An 18,629-nucleotide genomic window follows, 5' to 3' on the forward strand; every position below is an offset into this window, starting at 1 on the left:
TTTTAAAATTATTGTTCTAAAAATGGCATGCTGATTTTGTAATAGTTTCTTGGTACTTTTATCGAGATGTGTGAAGAACAAATCAAATATTAAAATAGTATAGTATGATTATTAATACTAAATTACTAATATAAATTATTAAATTATTAGGCCGGAATCATACATGGAACTGATCTCTGCTCGTTTCTTCCTCTTTTTTCTGTTTTTTTTTTCCACCAAGTATTAATTGTAATTGTTTTGTATCTGTCCTAGCCACATCATTTTCTGTGCGTCACTGTGCATAATAAATAAATAAATAAATAATAAATAAATAATGATGATTGATCTGGACTCTAGCAAGTATGACTATGAGCAATCTTATGCCAAAAAATTTTAAAGAGATCCAAACAGAGCGACTTTTGGTTCATCAAATACTATATATATTTGGTTATTAACTGCTAAAACAGGGTTCGCTTTGAAATATATGTCTTGAAATTACTCCTCGGTGAATCCTTCTTTATTTTGACCCGATTAAACCGATTAACCGATCCTTTTCCTCGATGACAACAAAATTATGTCGTCTTTGTCGCATTAATTGCACGTTAACCCTTTCGAAATCGCTTTTCAGAGGAGAACATGGAGAATTTTATTGAAATATTTGCATTTATTCCAGGGGAAGTACGTGCAATCCCGTAGCAAAAGGATCGTCATGGATAAATGCCGTGAAGGTATGATTTCATACTTTATTCTTTTTTATTTCGCTTTATTTCCGATTGAATTCAGTCACGTTCATTTCCTAATTTATTCGACTATTCAACAAGAAAGGCAACCATGGCGTAATAGTTCAACGTCCATGATTCTCCTTGTCTGTAGTGTACATTTGATGTGTTCTTTTATTCGTTGTATAGGAAGACGTCAACTTATCGTGAATCAGAATTTGAAAAAAAAAACAAGGATTCCCTCCCACAAGAGTTTAGTGAGTTCCACGCGACATATACATACAGATGCAAAAAATACCCTGTTAAGGAGTTCAAGGAATGAATTTCCTTGATGTTTCTATCGTCATATCTACCTTTATGACAACTATATTCACATGAGGGTTGGTTTAGCGCAGATGGTAAGAGGTTCAGCGATGACTGCAGGACCGATGGTTTTGAATCTTCTTAGTGCCAACTAAGAATTTCACAAATGATTTTTTCACCTGCATTTTCATTCTCATTCATCATATTTATCCATACTTTCTAGGTCGATAATTTGGTATCGTACTTGTCTGTGAGGTTAGAGGACACTGATTTGACATATGTTTGACAATTGTTTTGAAAATGTAGACTGTTTCATCATGGAATGAGGCCAAAAAATGGATTAAAAAGAGAAATAGAAAACAAAAGCAGAACCTATCATACACTCTTCATTATCTCCTTGTGTAACAAGACTTTTAAGAAGCGGGAAGCGGTTTCCCCCTCCCTTTCGAGGTTATTCAAAGGCTGCACCCACATTCATAATTCTCAAACGATTCTGAATTGAGGTCGAATGCGTGGGCACAATCCAATAAGGACTCATCAACGCTGTGTGCTTTATCGTTTATCTTTATTCACAGAATTTGTAAATACGAATGTGTAGCGCTTGCATCTCTGACCGGAATAGCGCTTGAATATTTCATTTGCGAGGACGTTGTCAACGCTACGGAATATTGGAGAGCTGCTTCCGAAATAGAAGGGTCAACATAGGCCACAATTAACAGAGCCGCGTATCATGAAACTGACGTAGTTAGAAAAATTATGGAAAAGTATACAGTTCAAGGTGTAGATTATGAGTTTAAGCCTCTCCACGGTCCACTAATCGTCATGCAAAACGGCGTGGGAATTAGTGTTTGTTCCTACGAGGCACGTGAAGACGCCCCACTTCTGTGCACGCGTTGCGTCAATGACGGAGCAGTTGAAGATCAGTGAGGTCTTCTCACCAGCCTTTTCAAGTAAAATTAATGAACAGGCTGCTGAGGGGACCGAAGCGTTAACAGTGTAGATGTTCTAACGTACATCGTAGGAAAAAATTTCTGATGCGCTGTCTTTAATCTGGAAAGGGCATAGGTGTTCAATACAGAGTGCACAATATATTCGCGTGAGAAAATTATGAGAATTTAGAGGCGTTTGAGACTAAGGATAATTTCCCACCTAAAGTCTATTTATCGTGTTAATAATGCACATGAGGCGGTACTAAATTCCATCATATCAAGGAAGAATCGAAAAGCATCCACGTATTTGTGGAATACTGACATGAAGAATTTTTCTTGTATGATTTTATTCTTTTTGTTACCTATCAGAGCTCTTCTGAGCAAAAAGTTCCACATTTTTCCCTGTTGCCACCTTTAACAGATGCATGGTAATAAAGCATCGTAATATGCTAAGCTTTCCAGGAGAAAATCCACCTAAAGTCTTTATGTTTGGAAAAAAAAGGAAAAAGGTGTTTGGAAATCTCTGTAATTGCCTCACAAACTATCCATCCAACTGTTACAAACATGTATTCATACGGCACCTAATAAAATGTCTACAAGAAATAAAATTATTTTGCTTTTAAAATTACTAGCTCGTTACTGAATTAATTTGATTACTAGATAAATAAGGGATATTCGTTACGAGAAAAACTTGCTCGTTTTTTTTCCTAACGTTATTCGATTTCTGCCATTCCTAGCCGTACTATCCGTACAAATGGAACGGATTTTGAATGAGAAGTAAAAAGGTTAGAATGGAAAAGTTTTTTTTTTTTGAAATTTTGAAAGATTTTGAAATGAAACGCTTCTGCTTTCGTTTTTTTTTTGAACATTCGATCACGCACGCAGTCACAGTGAAACCTATTAATAGCACGCTATACATCCGCTTACAGTGTTCTGCTCGTTTAGGTAGGTGAGAGAAAAAAAAATTGATATCGAACTGATGCTAGGACAAATTCATCGACACACATCAATCTCAAAACCCCATCGTCAAGAAATGCATGTATTAGCCATGAAACAGGACAGTGTGACAGTGCCATAAAATTAATCAGCGCTCAAGTATAACCGCAACTAGAACCGAATTTCAGGATTCGAAAAAAACACTCAAGGTATTTTTAATATTCGAACAATTGATTTTTTGTAAGAATACTTACTGAGAGTATTCAGATTTGAATAAATGTGCCCGGTCCCACCGTGTTCATCTGGCTCTAGTATGTATCTCTCACACATGATTTGTGGCTGCAAATCAACCAAGGTCGAGTGTAGCGTAGTCGGTTAGAGGTTCCGCTGTAATTGCACGATCGATCGGAGGTTTGAAGCCGCCCCAGTGCTCACCAAGCCTTTCATCTCTCCGGGGTCGATAAATTCGTAGCAGACTTGTCTGGGAGGATAAAAACACTGACTGGGCACATCGGCTGGCCACCGCATGTCATCGTATAGGCCGATTTCGTGAATCTCAAGCGATTTTGAATTGACGTTAACGTGGTGGCGCATCCCAAGCGGATAACAGTAACGATTAACGCCAAACACTTTATCCTCTAAAACAATAGTGATTATGGAATTCTGCCCAAATCGTTATTAATCTCGATTTATTTCGCCTAGCATGGGAATATTGTGTTAATTTGTTTAATCTTTAATCTGTAAGTACAGTACGACATTAAAAGTAGTATTAAGCAGCTAACAACGAATAAATTACCGTTTGCGTTTTTTTTATGTTATTCGCAAACACGACAAATGCTCATGTGCGTCCTGAAAAGAAAAAACCATCAATTTTTGACTGATTCTGATTAATCCTGGCTTGTCATTGTAGAGGCGCTAACAAGCGTTTCAAAACCACAACTTACAGCACCATAACGAATCCCAGTAAAACACGCTGGCACATCCATCCCAAGTGGATTTATATGCCAGAGACTTTTATGACACAGTATTTCTTCCTTACTTTCGGGAAGACCTAATCTATGGGAAACAGTTAATTATGCAGCTCCGTATTTTGAAACGAGTGACAAATATTTTCGCAACCATGTTTGTAATTTATATTTTGAAAAGTCTGGATAGTTACAGTATTTTTTGTGATGATCTTTCAGTACATCAGTGAGTAGCACGGTGGATATACCGGTTAGCATATGTAATTTAAGGCTTTGAAGTCCAATTACTCAAGATATTATTTCTTTTGAAAAGAAATGAATGAAACGATAGGATTTTATCAGAAAATCGAAATGATCGCATGGCAAAACTATATATGGCGTATGACCAGTATTATTTGATTTCGACAACCTCTCACTTAGAAAAATATGGATACCTTAAGATGGCGAGCACGTTTCTAGTGCTATTATAGGAAGAATAAATCAAAATTATCGTGATCAATAAGCGGTTCAAAGATAACATGTGAGAAATGGTTCGTTTCCGAAATGTCCACGAAAGAAGTCCACGAAATGATCACTAAAGCATTCATACCTCTTTCTGAGTGAGTGACAGCGAACTCGCAAAAATATTTTAAATAGAATAGGTGATTTTCTGTCATATGCTATAGAAAAAAATGTTTTTTTTTCAAGAACTCGCAATTTGAAAAGTAGGATTGTTTTTTATTTATTTCCTCTTCCTGAGGATAGGCTTTTGACTCCTGTTTATCCATTAATAGAACAATCTTTATTATGAACACTCTGCACACCTGTTACACTCATTACCATAAAATTTTGTACGATTTTCATTTTCACCATCGCCGCAAAAGGTGGAAACATTCGAGCGTTATTTTTTGGCTTTTTAATATTAGTGGTTTGAAAATGTATTGTGTGACCAGTTCTATAGAAATACAGCTCTTTTGATACAAGTTACAATTAATGGGAAAGCGTTGCCCACATTTGTTGCCTTAATTTCTGTGACTGCTGCACTTGCTTCCATCTTTTGGAATTTATTGATGATCTTCCTCATTTTCTTGACCTTTTTTACCACAAAAAACCCTTTCATTAAATTTTCTTTTTGATTATTGGTTTGAAAATGTATTGTATTTTCTAGCAATTCTAAATTCTAAATGTTCTAAAGGTAAATCTCTACCTCCAACTCTTAATTTTTCAAAGTTCTACAATGTGAGAAGAAACTCTAATAATGCAATTCAATTGACATTTCAAAACATTGATCTTATAACAATTACTCTCATGCATCTTCAAATATTTCCATTTCCATATTTTAAGCTAGTTTCAGAGAACGTGGAAGAAAAATCCTCCTAAGCCGATTATTAGTTTATTTCTGTTTCTCGCAGAATCTCTCAAAGAGCTCAAATAATTCGTTTCGATGGGATTCTGTGAGTAGAAACAGGATGGATAGGATGCTACGTTTACCACCAAAAAAATATATAATTATGGAACCCTAAAAACTCTTGTTTGTCTCGTTAAAGGCTATAACTGCATTCAGGACAAAGTTTGAAAAGGTCTTCGTAAAGAAATTTGTTTTCTTTTTCTATTTTTCTATTTGAAATGCGTCAACGCGTTCGATTTCAATTAGAGATCGGCGAAGTGAAATGAACGTGTATGCGGTCTTGTAAAAACTTAGCTGAAGATGAACAAATGTTATTTTATTTTGCTTGGTTGGTTTGAAAATGTTTTCGCCCACAATCTTGCGTCATACCTCCAGGCTTATTGATTGCACGGGGCGAAACGGGGGGGTCGAGATTAAAAAAAAAGACCCAAAAGTTAATTATGAACACTTTGAACACTCCCAACACTCACCTGACACTCACCTGTGCTCCCTTTGTTCGTAACTTTGCTCAAATGGGCACCAGTAATACTTCCATTTGTTTCGATCGTGCCCAAGGGTTGCCCTGGGGTTTCTTTCCGCATGAGAGACTTGAAGAGCATCATATCCTTTCTTTAAACGACTTTGTGAAGAAGTCTAACCATCAGGTCATCGGTCTTCCTGTAAGGAGTTTGGTATCGCGTGGTATCTAGTCGTTCACAGCTATGGTCCGGCGATTGTGGTTGAAATGCATCACGTGTCCGCCCCACCGGATTTCACTTTCTTTGAGATAGAGTCGGCTTCTCTGATTTTCGATCGATCACGTAGAGTCGGATTTGAAATCCTTATTTCACTTGCAAAAAACATTGCCCTGTCTAGCTTCAGCTGAAAACCGATCCTTTTACGAATTTCATCAAATTCCACCAGCATTCGCTCCGTCTGATTCATTCTTGATGTTATCAGAAAGACGCCATCACGGAAACAAAGATGGTGTAACTGTCGGCCGTCTACTTCCACTTCCATTCCATTCGTCGCATCGTCTTCTCCAGAGCGGGACTAAATATTTTGTGTGAGATTGTCCCACCTTGTCGAATTCCCCTTTTCACATCGATTGTGATGTTATTGTGAAGAATGAAGACATTTTGGTCGTGGAGACTCTATATAGCTCACAAAGTATCCTTATGTATGGAGTAGGGACGCCTTGGTTGTCCAAGGCTTCCATGAACGTTCCCTTCTTAACTTTCTTCATTTCGATAAAAGTGATACGCATTCGCTTCTTGTACTCTCGCTATACTTGTATGAACTTTGGAACGCTTTGTATGTGGTCATCCATTCTATACCCCTCTTGAGGCCTGCCTCTCTTTTATCTGATATTCTTTCAGTCTTGTTTAGGATTACTCATGTGAAGAACTTGTAGGCGACAGACAGATAACGAGTGAAAAGCCTCATCAGTGTGTTGACAAAAACTGACGATAGGCGCGAACATGATGGAATGACGGACTTCGGAAGGAGGACCTCTGGAATGACATGTCCATTTTCTCTCAGATGGTGGGAAGGCTACCGAATGTGGATGTCGAAGAAAGTAGGAGTCTAAGTAGTTGTCGTATTCCATCTGGGTCCCGTAGAGCAGTCACTTTTGTTTTACTATTAGCGAAGTTCCGACGAGAGTGACGAATGCTCTTACCTCTCTTTCTGCTTCAGCAAACACTGCTGCTCTTCCCGCATCCGAGTTCTTCTTTCATCGCTCCTCTGCAACGTCTCGCGAGATCGAAATTGAGTTCGTGGTTGCTTGCGGCTCGTGAAGCTCCATGCTGAAGTATTAGCTCTAGAATTTCTGGAGACAGGCGTTCCTCACTGGTTTTGAAACTTCGCTTTCCTCTTACTGTCCTGAAAACGTTTCACAACCCGATCATAATCGTCGTCGATGTTGTCCATAAAGGTATCTTACCAAAAGCTGACAGCATGTATTCTCTCACGATTTTTCGTCATACCTCCGAACTTCTACAGAGGAGAAAAGCCGAATTCCATTTAAAGAATTCTAGAAGTCAATAATGAGCTCTTTAAACACAGACAACACTCACTCACTTGTCACCTGTGCCACCTGTGCTCCCGTTGTTCGTCGATTCGCTCGAGCAGCCACCAGACTTAGTTGGCCTGGTGTGGTTCCGAATCATATGCCCCTGATCGTGTAGACGCAGCGGAACCTCCCGCGTGCTACACCCACTCATTCAGAGGATCCATACGTATGTTCCAACATTCCAGTAAGCTCAGCGTTGTTGATATATGCGATTGTGTGCTGAACGAGAATCCGTGGAGTCTTAATACACCGCCGTTAAGGGCATCACACCACGAATCTGAGGTGGTACGGATTTCAGGTGGAGTATTCCTATACGGGATAGTAGATTATGGAGAAGGATGTGATTCCGTCCATTTCTTCCTAATTTCCGTAAAAAACGGCCCGGAAGATGCGGCGCGTGCAAAAGGCTGGCGCGCTCTAATCGAGCTCATTATAGAAAATAGCGCGCCGGAACGCCCGAAGCCGTATCGTCCGGGCCGTTTTTTACGGCAATCAGGAAGAAATGGGCGGGATCACCCTTCTCGCCATAATCTACGATTCCATATACGAATGCTCCACCTGGAATCCTTAACAGATCCTCAGATTCGCGGGGTGATGCCTTTAACATCTTGAAAATGATCTGGCGCTGAATCCATAGTTTTGATTTTGCGGTTTATTTGACACAAGTTTCCTGTAACCGAATACACGAGTGCCAAAATTCAAACGGTTTGGAAATTCGAGATTTGAGCAACGCTCACTCAACTAGTTCCTCAAAAATTCCAGCATTTTCTCAAAAACTGCAAGGTTTCAAATGCAAAGTTCCAAAATCTCCATCCTTTGGCCAACATCGACAATAAATATGATCATCCCATCGCGCATGTTCACAATAGCACGAGCATGGCCGAGAGTTTTACGTTCACCGAAAGATGCTTGTTTCTGATACTGCAGAGAAGCGAAGTGAAAGAGGACGAGAAAGTCGGATGAGGAGCTAGGTACCGAATTATGTAACAGAGGTAGGGCAGAAAAGAGCATTCGATGTGCTCTGAACCATTGCCATTTACGATACGAAAAGAACGTCCCTTTTTAACACATTTTAATAGTGGATGAAAAGGCGCAACTAGTCAGGTCCAGTTAAAATAATCTCTACATCAGAACAATCAAGCGGGAACAATTATATGACTGATTCATAAGAAGGAAATAAGTTCTGGAGAATCAGTTTAGTTTACTTAAGAAGTAGGGAGAAATCACCTTAGTTTTTCGAAATCTACGTGATCGCTTCTGTTTTGACTTCGGAAGCTTCCTCTATGTTAAATCAACTGTAATATAGCGGCATCCCGTACCGTCCGGATACTTCCACGAGTTTTGAAACAGAAAACATCATTTAGGACAGCAATATTTGGGTAAGAAGGAAGATTTTATTCTCACCTCACAACGCTTTTAGATTTTAGATCCTCGAGCTTGTTGTCTTAGGACTGCCATTCTTGGTATACACACATGAGCACCAATGTAATAAATAAGTAAATAAATAAAATAGAAAAAAATAAAATTGAATTAGTACTTGTGTTTTCAGTCGTACCAAATCTTCCTCGAAATCAAGCTTGATCGCATAACTGTTTCTCAACCCTTTTTCTTTCGATCCTTATTCAGGATCATTCCCGTAAAAAGTTTGTAGATGACAAACAGAAACCAGATAGGATGATATCTAGTACTTCATTGGTTTTTAGCGTTGAATTTCGACAATGATGAGGACTGGCGCTAGGATCTTCATCAGTTTGGATCTGGTCGGGATAAGGATACCGTACGACTCTTAACTGAAATGATTGGAACGCCAGATTTTGAGAAAGAGGGCTTCTGAGTGACCATCTTCCCTCGATAGCTGAAAATGGAGGCTACCATGGCTGTAACACAGACCAGAGTAGAAATAGGTAGTGCCCTTCTCAATCTTCATTCTCGATGCAGTGGCTGACCACGCTTCACGATGTTCGGACGAGCGTATTGAATTTTTTTCGGGCTCTCAAGCTCTGGAAAATGTGCTGCTCTTTTCTTCTCGTGGTCCCACGGGTCTTCGAAGCATATCAGCTGCATGGTTTCCGGAGCATGGCATGTTTTGGTGTCTTTAGGGCTCTCAGCTCTCCTCATTCACTTCGAAATGTTCGAATGAGACGATCATTTTAGTCATCGATTCTGTTCATTACAGCCTTTTTCGAAAAACGGAAGAGTACCAGTCAGTGGTCTCTGGACCCCTCCTTTTCTTATTTCTTGCAAGAAGGAAATTCTTTCTGGAAAGGCGAGATAGTTTTATCCCGTGTGGAACATCCGAACAGCAAGAATAGCGCGTAACGACGAGCAGTTGTTCGTAGAGTCAGACCTGCAATGAGGATCCTATTGTATGATCCTCGCTGGCCCAATATAGTGCATGACGATTATCGCATGGTAACAACAAGAAGGGGAAGATTACTTTGCGATGTGGCGCAACCATTATCTCCTCCCAACTGTAAAGTTCCATCGTTTTCTCCAGGAATTGCTGTACATAATCTCATTACTCTTTCAGCATTTGCGCGGTAGGCACTTGGACACAGCTCTTAGGCAGCCGAAGTCTTCTAACTCCTCGGAGGCGAAGTAGGATGGTACCAGATTTGTCTTCGTGAATAAATACATCGACTTGATACCTCTTGTCCTCTAGTCACTGCAGAAGCCACACATCCATGCCCCTGGAGCATGTCAACGGGCTTGATCAACGCCAACTACTTTATTCTTTACGCCTCATAAAAAGCAGGAATTTTCCATGGATCTATGGACTTATGGAATATAAGTCTGGCGTTAGTGAACCCCCTGGGATGTGTCAACACGCTCACTTCAATTCAGAATTGTTTTAGTCTTGCGAACGAGTGTCTACAGCCCTACAATGACTTCCCGGGACTACCTAATGTATCAAGTCAATGCTTTTATCCTCCCTAACAAGACTGGCACCAATTTATCGACCCCCTAAAGATAAATGGCCTGGTTGGCACTAGGGCAGTTTTGAACCATCCATCGATTGTGCAATCACTGCGGAAATTCTTACCGATTGCATTACCAAATGTATGTACCTATGTATGTTCTAACGTTTAAAAAACACAGACCCTACCTGGATAGATCAATACTAATTCCAAAAAAGAAATCTCATAGATAATTCCAAAAAAGATCTCATAGATTGTCTAGACAAAGTTTGATCTTGTTTTTTTCACAGGCAGTTTGGATTTTGGACCAGATTATGGACTACCTTCGGTATTAATCTGTGTGGATATAGATCCGCTGAGGGATTATATTGATTACGTTGGTTTAGGCGTACCTCGCATAGAACTCTATGAGCAAATCCTCATCGAGAGAGAAACAAAATTATTGAAAATACTATCCAGCTCTGCTCAGGAATAATCGCTACGCATGAAACTAATTGAATTTCTTCAATCATGTTCAAAAGAGAGAGACAGAGCTTATTTTTTCGTCCTTGATCTACTAATCAGCAACAGTAATTTTCAGAAAATGTATTTTTTCCCTACCATTTTCGCAATTATGTGAGAACCCCTGTAGGTGAAGTTTTGTTAAGCTCGGAATAGTAAAAGTGAAAAGTGATGTGGAAAAATCGATATTCCGGAAAAAGGAGATATTACACTCGTAGTCAGCTAACCCCAACTAACAGGGCTATGATGAGCTTAGGAAGAAAGTGCTCAAAAATCAATTTAAAATATACAGAAATAAAAAATAAAATAAAATAAAATAATGGTAATAATAATAATAATAATAATAATAATAATAATAATAATAATAAAAGAAATCAGTGAAGTCGGCGCGACCATTCGGAGTGATTTTTTTCTCTAACCATGCGGAACTAATACTATATTATAATATGTATATACTATAACACTATAGATATATAATAATATACTATACTATAATACTACCAAATACTATAAAAAATACTATATTAGCTCCAGTATTAGTAGTTTACCAGTTGGTAAGGTTTTACTGAGCCTGGATCAGAGCCGAGTTGGATTTCCGATTATGTTGTCGTTTCTATTTTCGTGATGATTCAATTCTATTCCGTTCTTTTAACTGATTTCAATATTTGAAAATTTTTGTATTATTGAAAGTTTTCGTATCAGGGTTCCTAACCCTTAAATATTCTCAGTAACTGATTTCATCTAATTTGAAAAAAAACCTCTATTAGCTCCAACGTCTGTGGTTTCTCCATTCTTTGCTCATAGCCCTAAGCACACCTATTTATAACTCGATAAAATCTTCTGAAGAAAATATGGAAAAAAATGTTTTTCTAGGTGTCGTGTGGATGTACTGGTATCGATATCGTTCTTGGCGCTTTTGGACCCAGATTGTCCTGTTCCTTTGCGCTGTCGCCGGTATAATCCTATTCCTACCACGGCTATCACCAGCAGCAATTCATTATATGCGTGTTGTTGACATGGTAATTGTTTCATTTTTGCTTTTTTTTTCTTGAAGGTTTTCATTTTTAATTTTTTTTTGGATTTTAATTTTGCTAGGTAACGCTGTTATTCTCATAGCAAAGAGGCTTTTCTATAAAGCCGAAATCTTAAAATTTCACAATTCTTAAATTCTTCAAGGAGAAGAAAAATCTTATATTTAACATTTTATATATATATATATATATATACATATATTTATATTTTATATTTTATTATTTTGTATTCATTATTTTATATTTTATATTTATATTTATATTATATATATATTTGTATTTTATATTGTATTTATGTTCTGTACTACTCGCTATATGCGATTAAAATTTTTCTTCTCTCAAGAACTCACCTTTTCCTATATTTATTGACTCACGTACATGGGAACCTGGACAGATTAAGGAAGGGCCTTTTTTTTCGAAGTGAGATGGTTAAAATAGAAAAAAAGAATGGATTTCTTCAGCTACAAACCACAAACTACTAACCGTTGAGATTTGGAGCTTCCACTGTTTAAAATTCGGGAATAAATCCTAGTTGAAGACGTCATAAATATTTATAGATAGTGTGGGTGTGAAAATCACCATCTAAAAACGTTGCAGACAGAAAAAAAATACTTTTGCGATATGCAGAACAGTGACAATGAAAATTTAATGTGAAATAAAGGATTCCATCCATCAATATTTGGAACTATCGGAGTTTAGAACTTAATATACAAGAACTAAGAGCTCTTTCAGGTAATTTTCTCCTCGAAACACTTCCTTCAATACTCACAGTATAAATATTCCACTAATAATTCTTTTCAGCCACATTTCGCTCAGAATCAAATTCAAGGATTTGGGGAACCTTTGCGGCGAATCCAACAGTAGGCTTCATTTGTTATGAATTGTATTACTTGTTGTGAATTGATAAATTTACATTCTAGCAACCGTACATACTATCCGCCAAGAAAAAATATGGAACCATGTCGTCCTTTGCTTGGCAAAGTCTCAATATTTGTGGCGTACGTGAAAAGTTCAATGGAAAAGTGAGTTATAAATTAAGAGCTTTTTTTTGAAAACACTCCGAGTCGATAATAATCAGTCGATAATAATAATAATTGTCGATAATTTTAATTTTTTTGATAATAATCAACAGTCGATAATAACAATAATCGATCATTTTCCTTCTATCTTCTTTCTGCCTTCCTAACTTCCGTAAATTTTTAGGAGTTAACATTTCATTGCGTTGGAAATTAACATTGCAATATAGTAAAAGTATAAACAAGTATAATATACTATATTATACTTGCTCTGGTACAAACCATGCGTGCACTGGGTTATCATCCATATTTTCCTAATAATCGTACTCCTGATTCAAACGTCATCAAAACCTCACACGTGATTGAGTAGGAAAAGGGTTGCTGTAAATTTCAAGAGGTTCTCTTACCATTAAATTCCTAGAGTGAATTAATAGGGATATTTCTGAGTCTCACAATGTTTCAATGTCAGCATCAACTCTGACAAACACTTCTTGTGGAGTTTACTGATGCGTATCAAAGGAAGAAACTGCCATTTAGCTTCTTCTTTCCGAAGAATTTCACATTTTCAGTTTTTGTACCCACTTTTACGCATGATTTTTCCTTAGTATCTACTTGAAATCGGTTTTGACTTCTTTTTTTTTTGTTTGAGTTTGCCTCAGAACATGATTAAGCTATGGTCAAAGCTGCTAAAGATGTAAGGAAGACCAAATAGAAATAAAATAGGCATTTTATTCTGATGTAGCATAGCACCCATGGTTAGCCGTATTGGAAGTCGTGAAGTATGTACGTAAGTGCAAGTAGAAGAGTGCAGTGGAAGAAGAGTTTAATAGATGAGGATTATGGAAAGAAGGGTGAAGGTTCTTCCTAAGTACCGTAAAAAACCGCCCGGAAGATACGTCTTCGGGCGTTCCGGCGCGCTATTTTCCACAGCGAGTTCGATTGGAGCGTGCCAGCCTTGTGCACGAGCCGCATCTTCCTGGCCGTTTTTTACGGCAATTGGGAAGAAATGGACGGAATCACCCCTCTCTCCATAATCTCCGATCCCGTATACGAATACTCCACCTGAAATCCGTACCACCTTAGATTCGTGAGGGTTATGCCTTTAATCTAGGACAGGACAATCTGAGACATCCATCGGTCTCAAGGAATGACTGAGATTATTTCATGTTTTTTCTCAATGTTGAACATTCTTATTGATGTTTACTTCTTATTGATCTGAGGCCTCTATGAGTATGACATCGTTTGCGAAAATTAAGGCACTTGTATAATTGTCACTTAGATTTTATTCGGTTGGGTATAGCGGAGTTTGTAAGAGCTTTGGTTGCACGATCTATGGTTCGAAACCTCCCTTGTGCCAACGAATTCTTTGACACCTCCGGGAAGATAGATTGGCACCAGACTCGTCTAAGAGAATTAAAACACAGACTTGACACATCAGTTAGCCCCTGAAAGTTGTTCTATAGCTTACGAGTTCCTTAGGCTCCTTATTCTGATTTGAGGTGAACGCATAGGCGCATCCGAAAATACCAGACATCTTATTCTTCATCCTTTACTTCCATTATACTGCTGCTTTTGACCTCAGCATAGTATTATATTAATTAACAGTCCATATTGACTAAAAACGTCCCCTCGATGAATTTTTCGCTGAACAGAATTGACGTTGAAATCTATCTCAGTAGTATATTTGGAGCTATAGGCAGGAGGAAAAATTTTCTAACTACAAGAAAGGTGTACCATTCGAAACCATGGCGGCAAAATTCTGTTTCGATTGGTACTTCTAGGATATTACTTTCACTCTTTTAGCCACTATCGTGTCGCTCAACAATCACTTGAGTGCTATCTGAAAGGAGTGAATTACACGGTTATGATGATAGATTTAAACGAAGATGCTCGAGTTAAAGAAAAATGCTCCAAAAATCAGCAGGTTAGTATTTTATTTTCATGTGTTCCGTTTTGTAAAGGCCTGAAACTTTGGGATTTCATGAAAAACAACTTAGAGTCCATGGAAAAATCTTTTGCCGTAATTTGCTTGATCGAAGTCTGAAAGTCCGGGTAACGCCAAACTTCCAAACGTATTGTGGTTCACGCTTTTCTCGTATCAAGAATTGTGTGAAAATTTGAACACATTGTATTTTCTGCTGAAGGATTGTCCAGAAAATTTCCCGCTAAAGATGTTAATGTAATTTCTTGGAAAAAAAACTACTCAGGAATGATTTTCCATGTGTACTTCGTTTATCCTCTGCATCTTGGAGAGATTATTCGACGTGTTTACTTTGTTTTCATTTAGAATAATGTAAACAATAGCCAACATGCGGCGCTCTGAAATCTTAATTTCCAGTTGCAGAAAAAATTCCCAAATGTTAATGTAATTTTTTGGAAGAAAAACTACCCAGGAATAATTTTCCATGGACATTTCGTTCATCCTCTGCATCTTAGACAGATTATTCGACGTGTTTACTTTGTTTTCATTTAGAATAATGTAAACAATAGCCAACATGCGCCGCTCTGAAATCTTAATTTCCAGTTGCAGAAGAAATTCCCAAATGTTAATGTAATTTTTTGGAAGAAAAACTACCCAGGAATAATTTTCCATGGACATTTCGTTCATCCTCTGCATCTTAGACAGATTATTCGACGTGTTTACTTTGTTTTCATTTAGAATAATGTAAACAATAGCCAACATGCGCCGCTCTGAAATCTTAATTTCCAGTTGCAGAAGAAATTCCCAAATGTTAATGTAATTTTTTGGAAGAAAAACTACCCAGGAATAATTTTCCATGGACATTTCGTTCATCCTCTGCATCTTAGACAGATTATTCGACGTGTTTTATTGTTCCGTTATATTGCAGCTATTCTTCAAAAAGCATTGTGCCGCCTCTGCCTACTTGCCCGATACAGATTGGATGTTGGTCCTGGATGCAGATACAGGTATCTTTTCAAAAATACATACTTAAGCAAATATATAAATAAATATAAGCAGTTGCAAAATTTTGTAAGTGGTGTGTACGCCAGTATGTAAACAAATATACGTGTTAAATATCTATTATAGTTTATTGTAAAGTTCTAAGATCTTGAATTGGAAAAAAAAAACAAATCAAATAGGTCAGTGGTTGGGAGGATTGCAGAACTATAGGTTACAATATTAAAATATTAAAACTACCATAATAATACATGTATGTATATGTATATATATATTAATACTAATATGTATATATACATAATACTAAAATTGAGAATAATCTTGTGCTTCTAATATTATACTTCAAACTCCTTCATGTGGCTGGGATTTTAAGGGAAATATTCCCGTTTCTAAAATTCCAAGCGATATTGGAAGGATGAGCGGACTGTTCTCTTTTCATCCACAGCCTTCAACTCGCTAGTCATTCATTATCGACCTACATTGTGATCTTTTTTTTCCAAATTTTAAGAAAATGATTGTTCTAGTGCTAAATATGTACATAGATCAGACATTTTCTTTCAAGAAAAAAGTGATGGATCAATCGAAATCTTTCAGTGATATTTTTCCGGAGAGATACCATAGTAAAAAAAGTTTACGCTTGCCATTTAGAAATAATGGGAAAAAATCCTCTCAAAAATCAATGAATAATTCGAATTTTACATATCGCGTTTATTTGTTATTTTAACAAAGATTTGTTTTTATAGAAACATACTAATTACCATTTTTAAAAGGTGTTGTAAACCCGAATCATTGTGTTGAAGAATGGATTGATGATCGAGTCGATTTGATTTTTTATGAACGATTTTTCAACTGGGAGATTGCAAGCGGAAACTACTTGGTGAGGATTAACATGAGGTGCTAAAAATCTGTGCTAAATATAATTTGTTGACTTTTCAAGGTGAGAAACACCGAGTTTGGAATAAATTTCCTGAAAACATGGGGAGATTGGGAATTCACTCAACCTCAGAACTGGAACGGTGCGGATAACGGCGTCCTACAGGTTACATTTCTTTTCATACAAAGGTTTTATTGAACCAATCCTTCATAGATCTTTAAGTTCTGCTGCTTCCAGAAAATTTAGGGCGGTAGAGTAATGTTTAATGTCTATTTCAAGGATAGTTACAGGAAGAAAAATCTCTCAAATTTTTCTTTAGGTGTTAATCAAGAATTAGAAATCAATTCTTCACTCTTTTTCATTTAAATGGCCAATGAACAAAGCTCCTGAAATATTTCCAAAAAGGATAATCATAGCTCTATCTTAGTTTCTGGTCCTTTTAGCAAAATTATGAAACTTTTCTGGATGAAACATCAAACTTTCCACTTTTTTTCACCTAGAAACTACGCGAGAAGAAGCTCCAACCGGTTGTAAGATGAGATATTCAACAGTATTTAAATACAACGCAAATACAAAAAAAAAGTTACAGAAAGAAAAATACAGAAAGATTAATCGACTGGATCTAAAACGAAAAGACAAAATTCCCACCAATATCTCTCCCTATTTAAGAGATTTTTTGAAAATTTGGAAAACCTCACATGGATCAAAACCCCATATTCCCAAAAAAAAAGCGAAATACTTCATTAAAATATTTTTGGAGGCGTTGAAGTCAAGTCAATACAATTGCTATGAAGTCGATTACGATGAATGTATGGGAATAAAGACAAAATGATATTTTTTGATACTCTTCAAGTAATTTTTATTGCAGCTTCTCATCCTGAAAACAGTGATCCCAGACGCGTCGCAAGAAACGACAAATTGCGATAGAATCTGGCATAATGCGACCGGATACGAGACGTACATGGCTTACGTATCTTGCGTGAAGCAAGCTTTGGGAGCAACAAGACTATGGCCAGGGAAGCTGAGAATTTACCGACGAGCACACGGTTGGGTCCGGGATGGATTCATAACGACAGATAAGTGAGTTTTTTTCTTCATGAATTCGAAAACGTGTTCGTTTTTAGGTGCAATAGTTAATAGGTCTTCATCTTTTTTTTTCTTTTAGATGGTGTGATGCCGACTTCATGCTTCATGGATGGAAACTTCAAAATGTGGGGGAGCAGGGATGGGAGAGTCCATTCAAACAAAATCTTGATCCCAACAAATGTGGTGAAGGAGTGTCCGGTTGGGAATGGATCCCAACGAAACACGTCAATAATTCTGTCATCAAGTAATGGATAGTTTTTGAGATCCAGAGTCTTGTTGTAGATTTTTTGAGATTTTTTTTCTTGAGATCCATCACCAAAACCAGCTCTATTTTACAGGCGAGAACTGGCTAATTTTGAGAAATATTCTGGCAACACGTATCCGCCCGAAGCGAAATTCTTGACTTACATCGTCATGCCCGATGTTGGCGAATGTTATCCGAATTGTGATAAGGACACCTAGGAAAGATCCACACACACACACACACACACAGCGATGTAATAACAGCGGGTATTATGGGATCATTAAGCTCATGACGTTTTGAGTGCAGATGTAGATTTGCCATTTATTCCCACTCTGCTGGAGAGTACTGTAATCCACCAGGGTAACGTATAATTTACAGGTATATTCATATTTACCGCTCTTTCTAACGCTACCCACACTAAGTACAATGTGTCCAGCACTTATCCATGCTTATTGTAGGTAGTTATTGTATGATAATTACTAATGAGTATCCCGTTCATTTTCTCCATTAATTGTGGCGTACATTCCCCTCATTGCTTCGAGTATTCTGGTCATATTTCTATGTTTTCTCTGGAATTTGCTAAATACGTTGTAATTGAATTTATTTAAAGACAGTATATTGGTAAATTAACAAGGAATTGTTGTGATCGCTCATGGAAAATATAGAGTTCGGGAAGTAGATTACGATTACGAGCAAGTTCACGCTCAATTCCCCCTATTCGTGCTGAGGTAAGGCATGGGAAACGAGCTCACAGACGCAACGCGCGTA

General features: G+C 37.5%; 1 protein-coding gene across 2 annotated transcripts; it reads left to right on the forward strand.

The window, feature by feature from the left end:
• Window positions 1-688: 688 nt before the first annotated feature.
• On the forward strand, window positions 689-18,079 carry RB195_012697 (uncharacterized protein; the record flags this gene model as incomplete). Of its 2 annotated transcripts, none has more annotated exons than XM_064202194.1 (11): window positions 689-707; window positions 11,564-11,709; window positions 12,523-12,581; window positions 12,642-12,743; window positions 14,541-14,661; window positions 15,587-15,665; window positions 16,428-16,534; window positions 16,595-16,696; window positions 17,400-17,611; window positions 17,697-17,861; window positions 17,956-18,079. In XM_064202194.1, the coding sequence occupies 11 exons, from the start codon at window positions 689-691 to the stop codon at window positions 18,077-18,079; spliced, it is 1,236 nt and encodes a 411-aa protein (XP_064058074.1). The 2 variants fall into 2 exon arrangements, with proteins under 2 accessions (XP_064058074.1, XP_064058075.1); XM_064202193.1 differs by lacking the exon at window positions 689-707 and adding an exon at window positions 9,133-9,175.
• Between the last annotated feature and the right edge of the window lie 550 nt (window positions 18,080-18,629).

The sequence above is a fragment of the Necator americanus genome, chromosome V (genome assembly GCF_031761385.1).
Source record: "Necator americanus strain Aroian chromosome V, whole genome shotgun sequence".
NCBI classification, from domain to species: domain Eukaryota; kingdom Metazoa; phylum Nematoda; class Chromadorea; order Rhabditida; family Ancylostomatidae; genus Necator; species Necator americanus.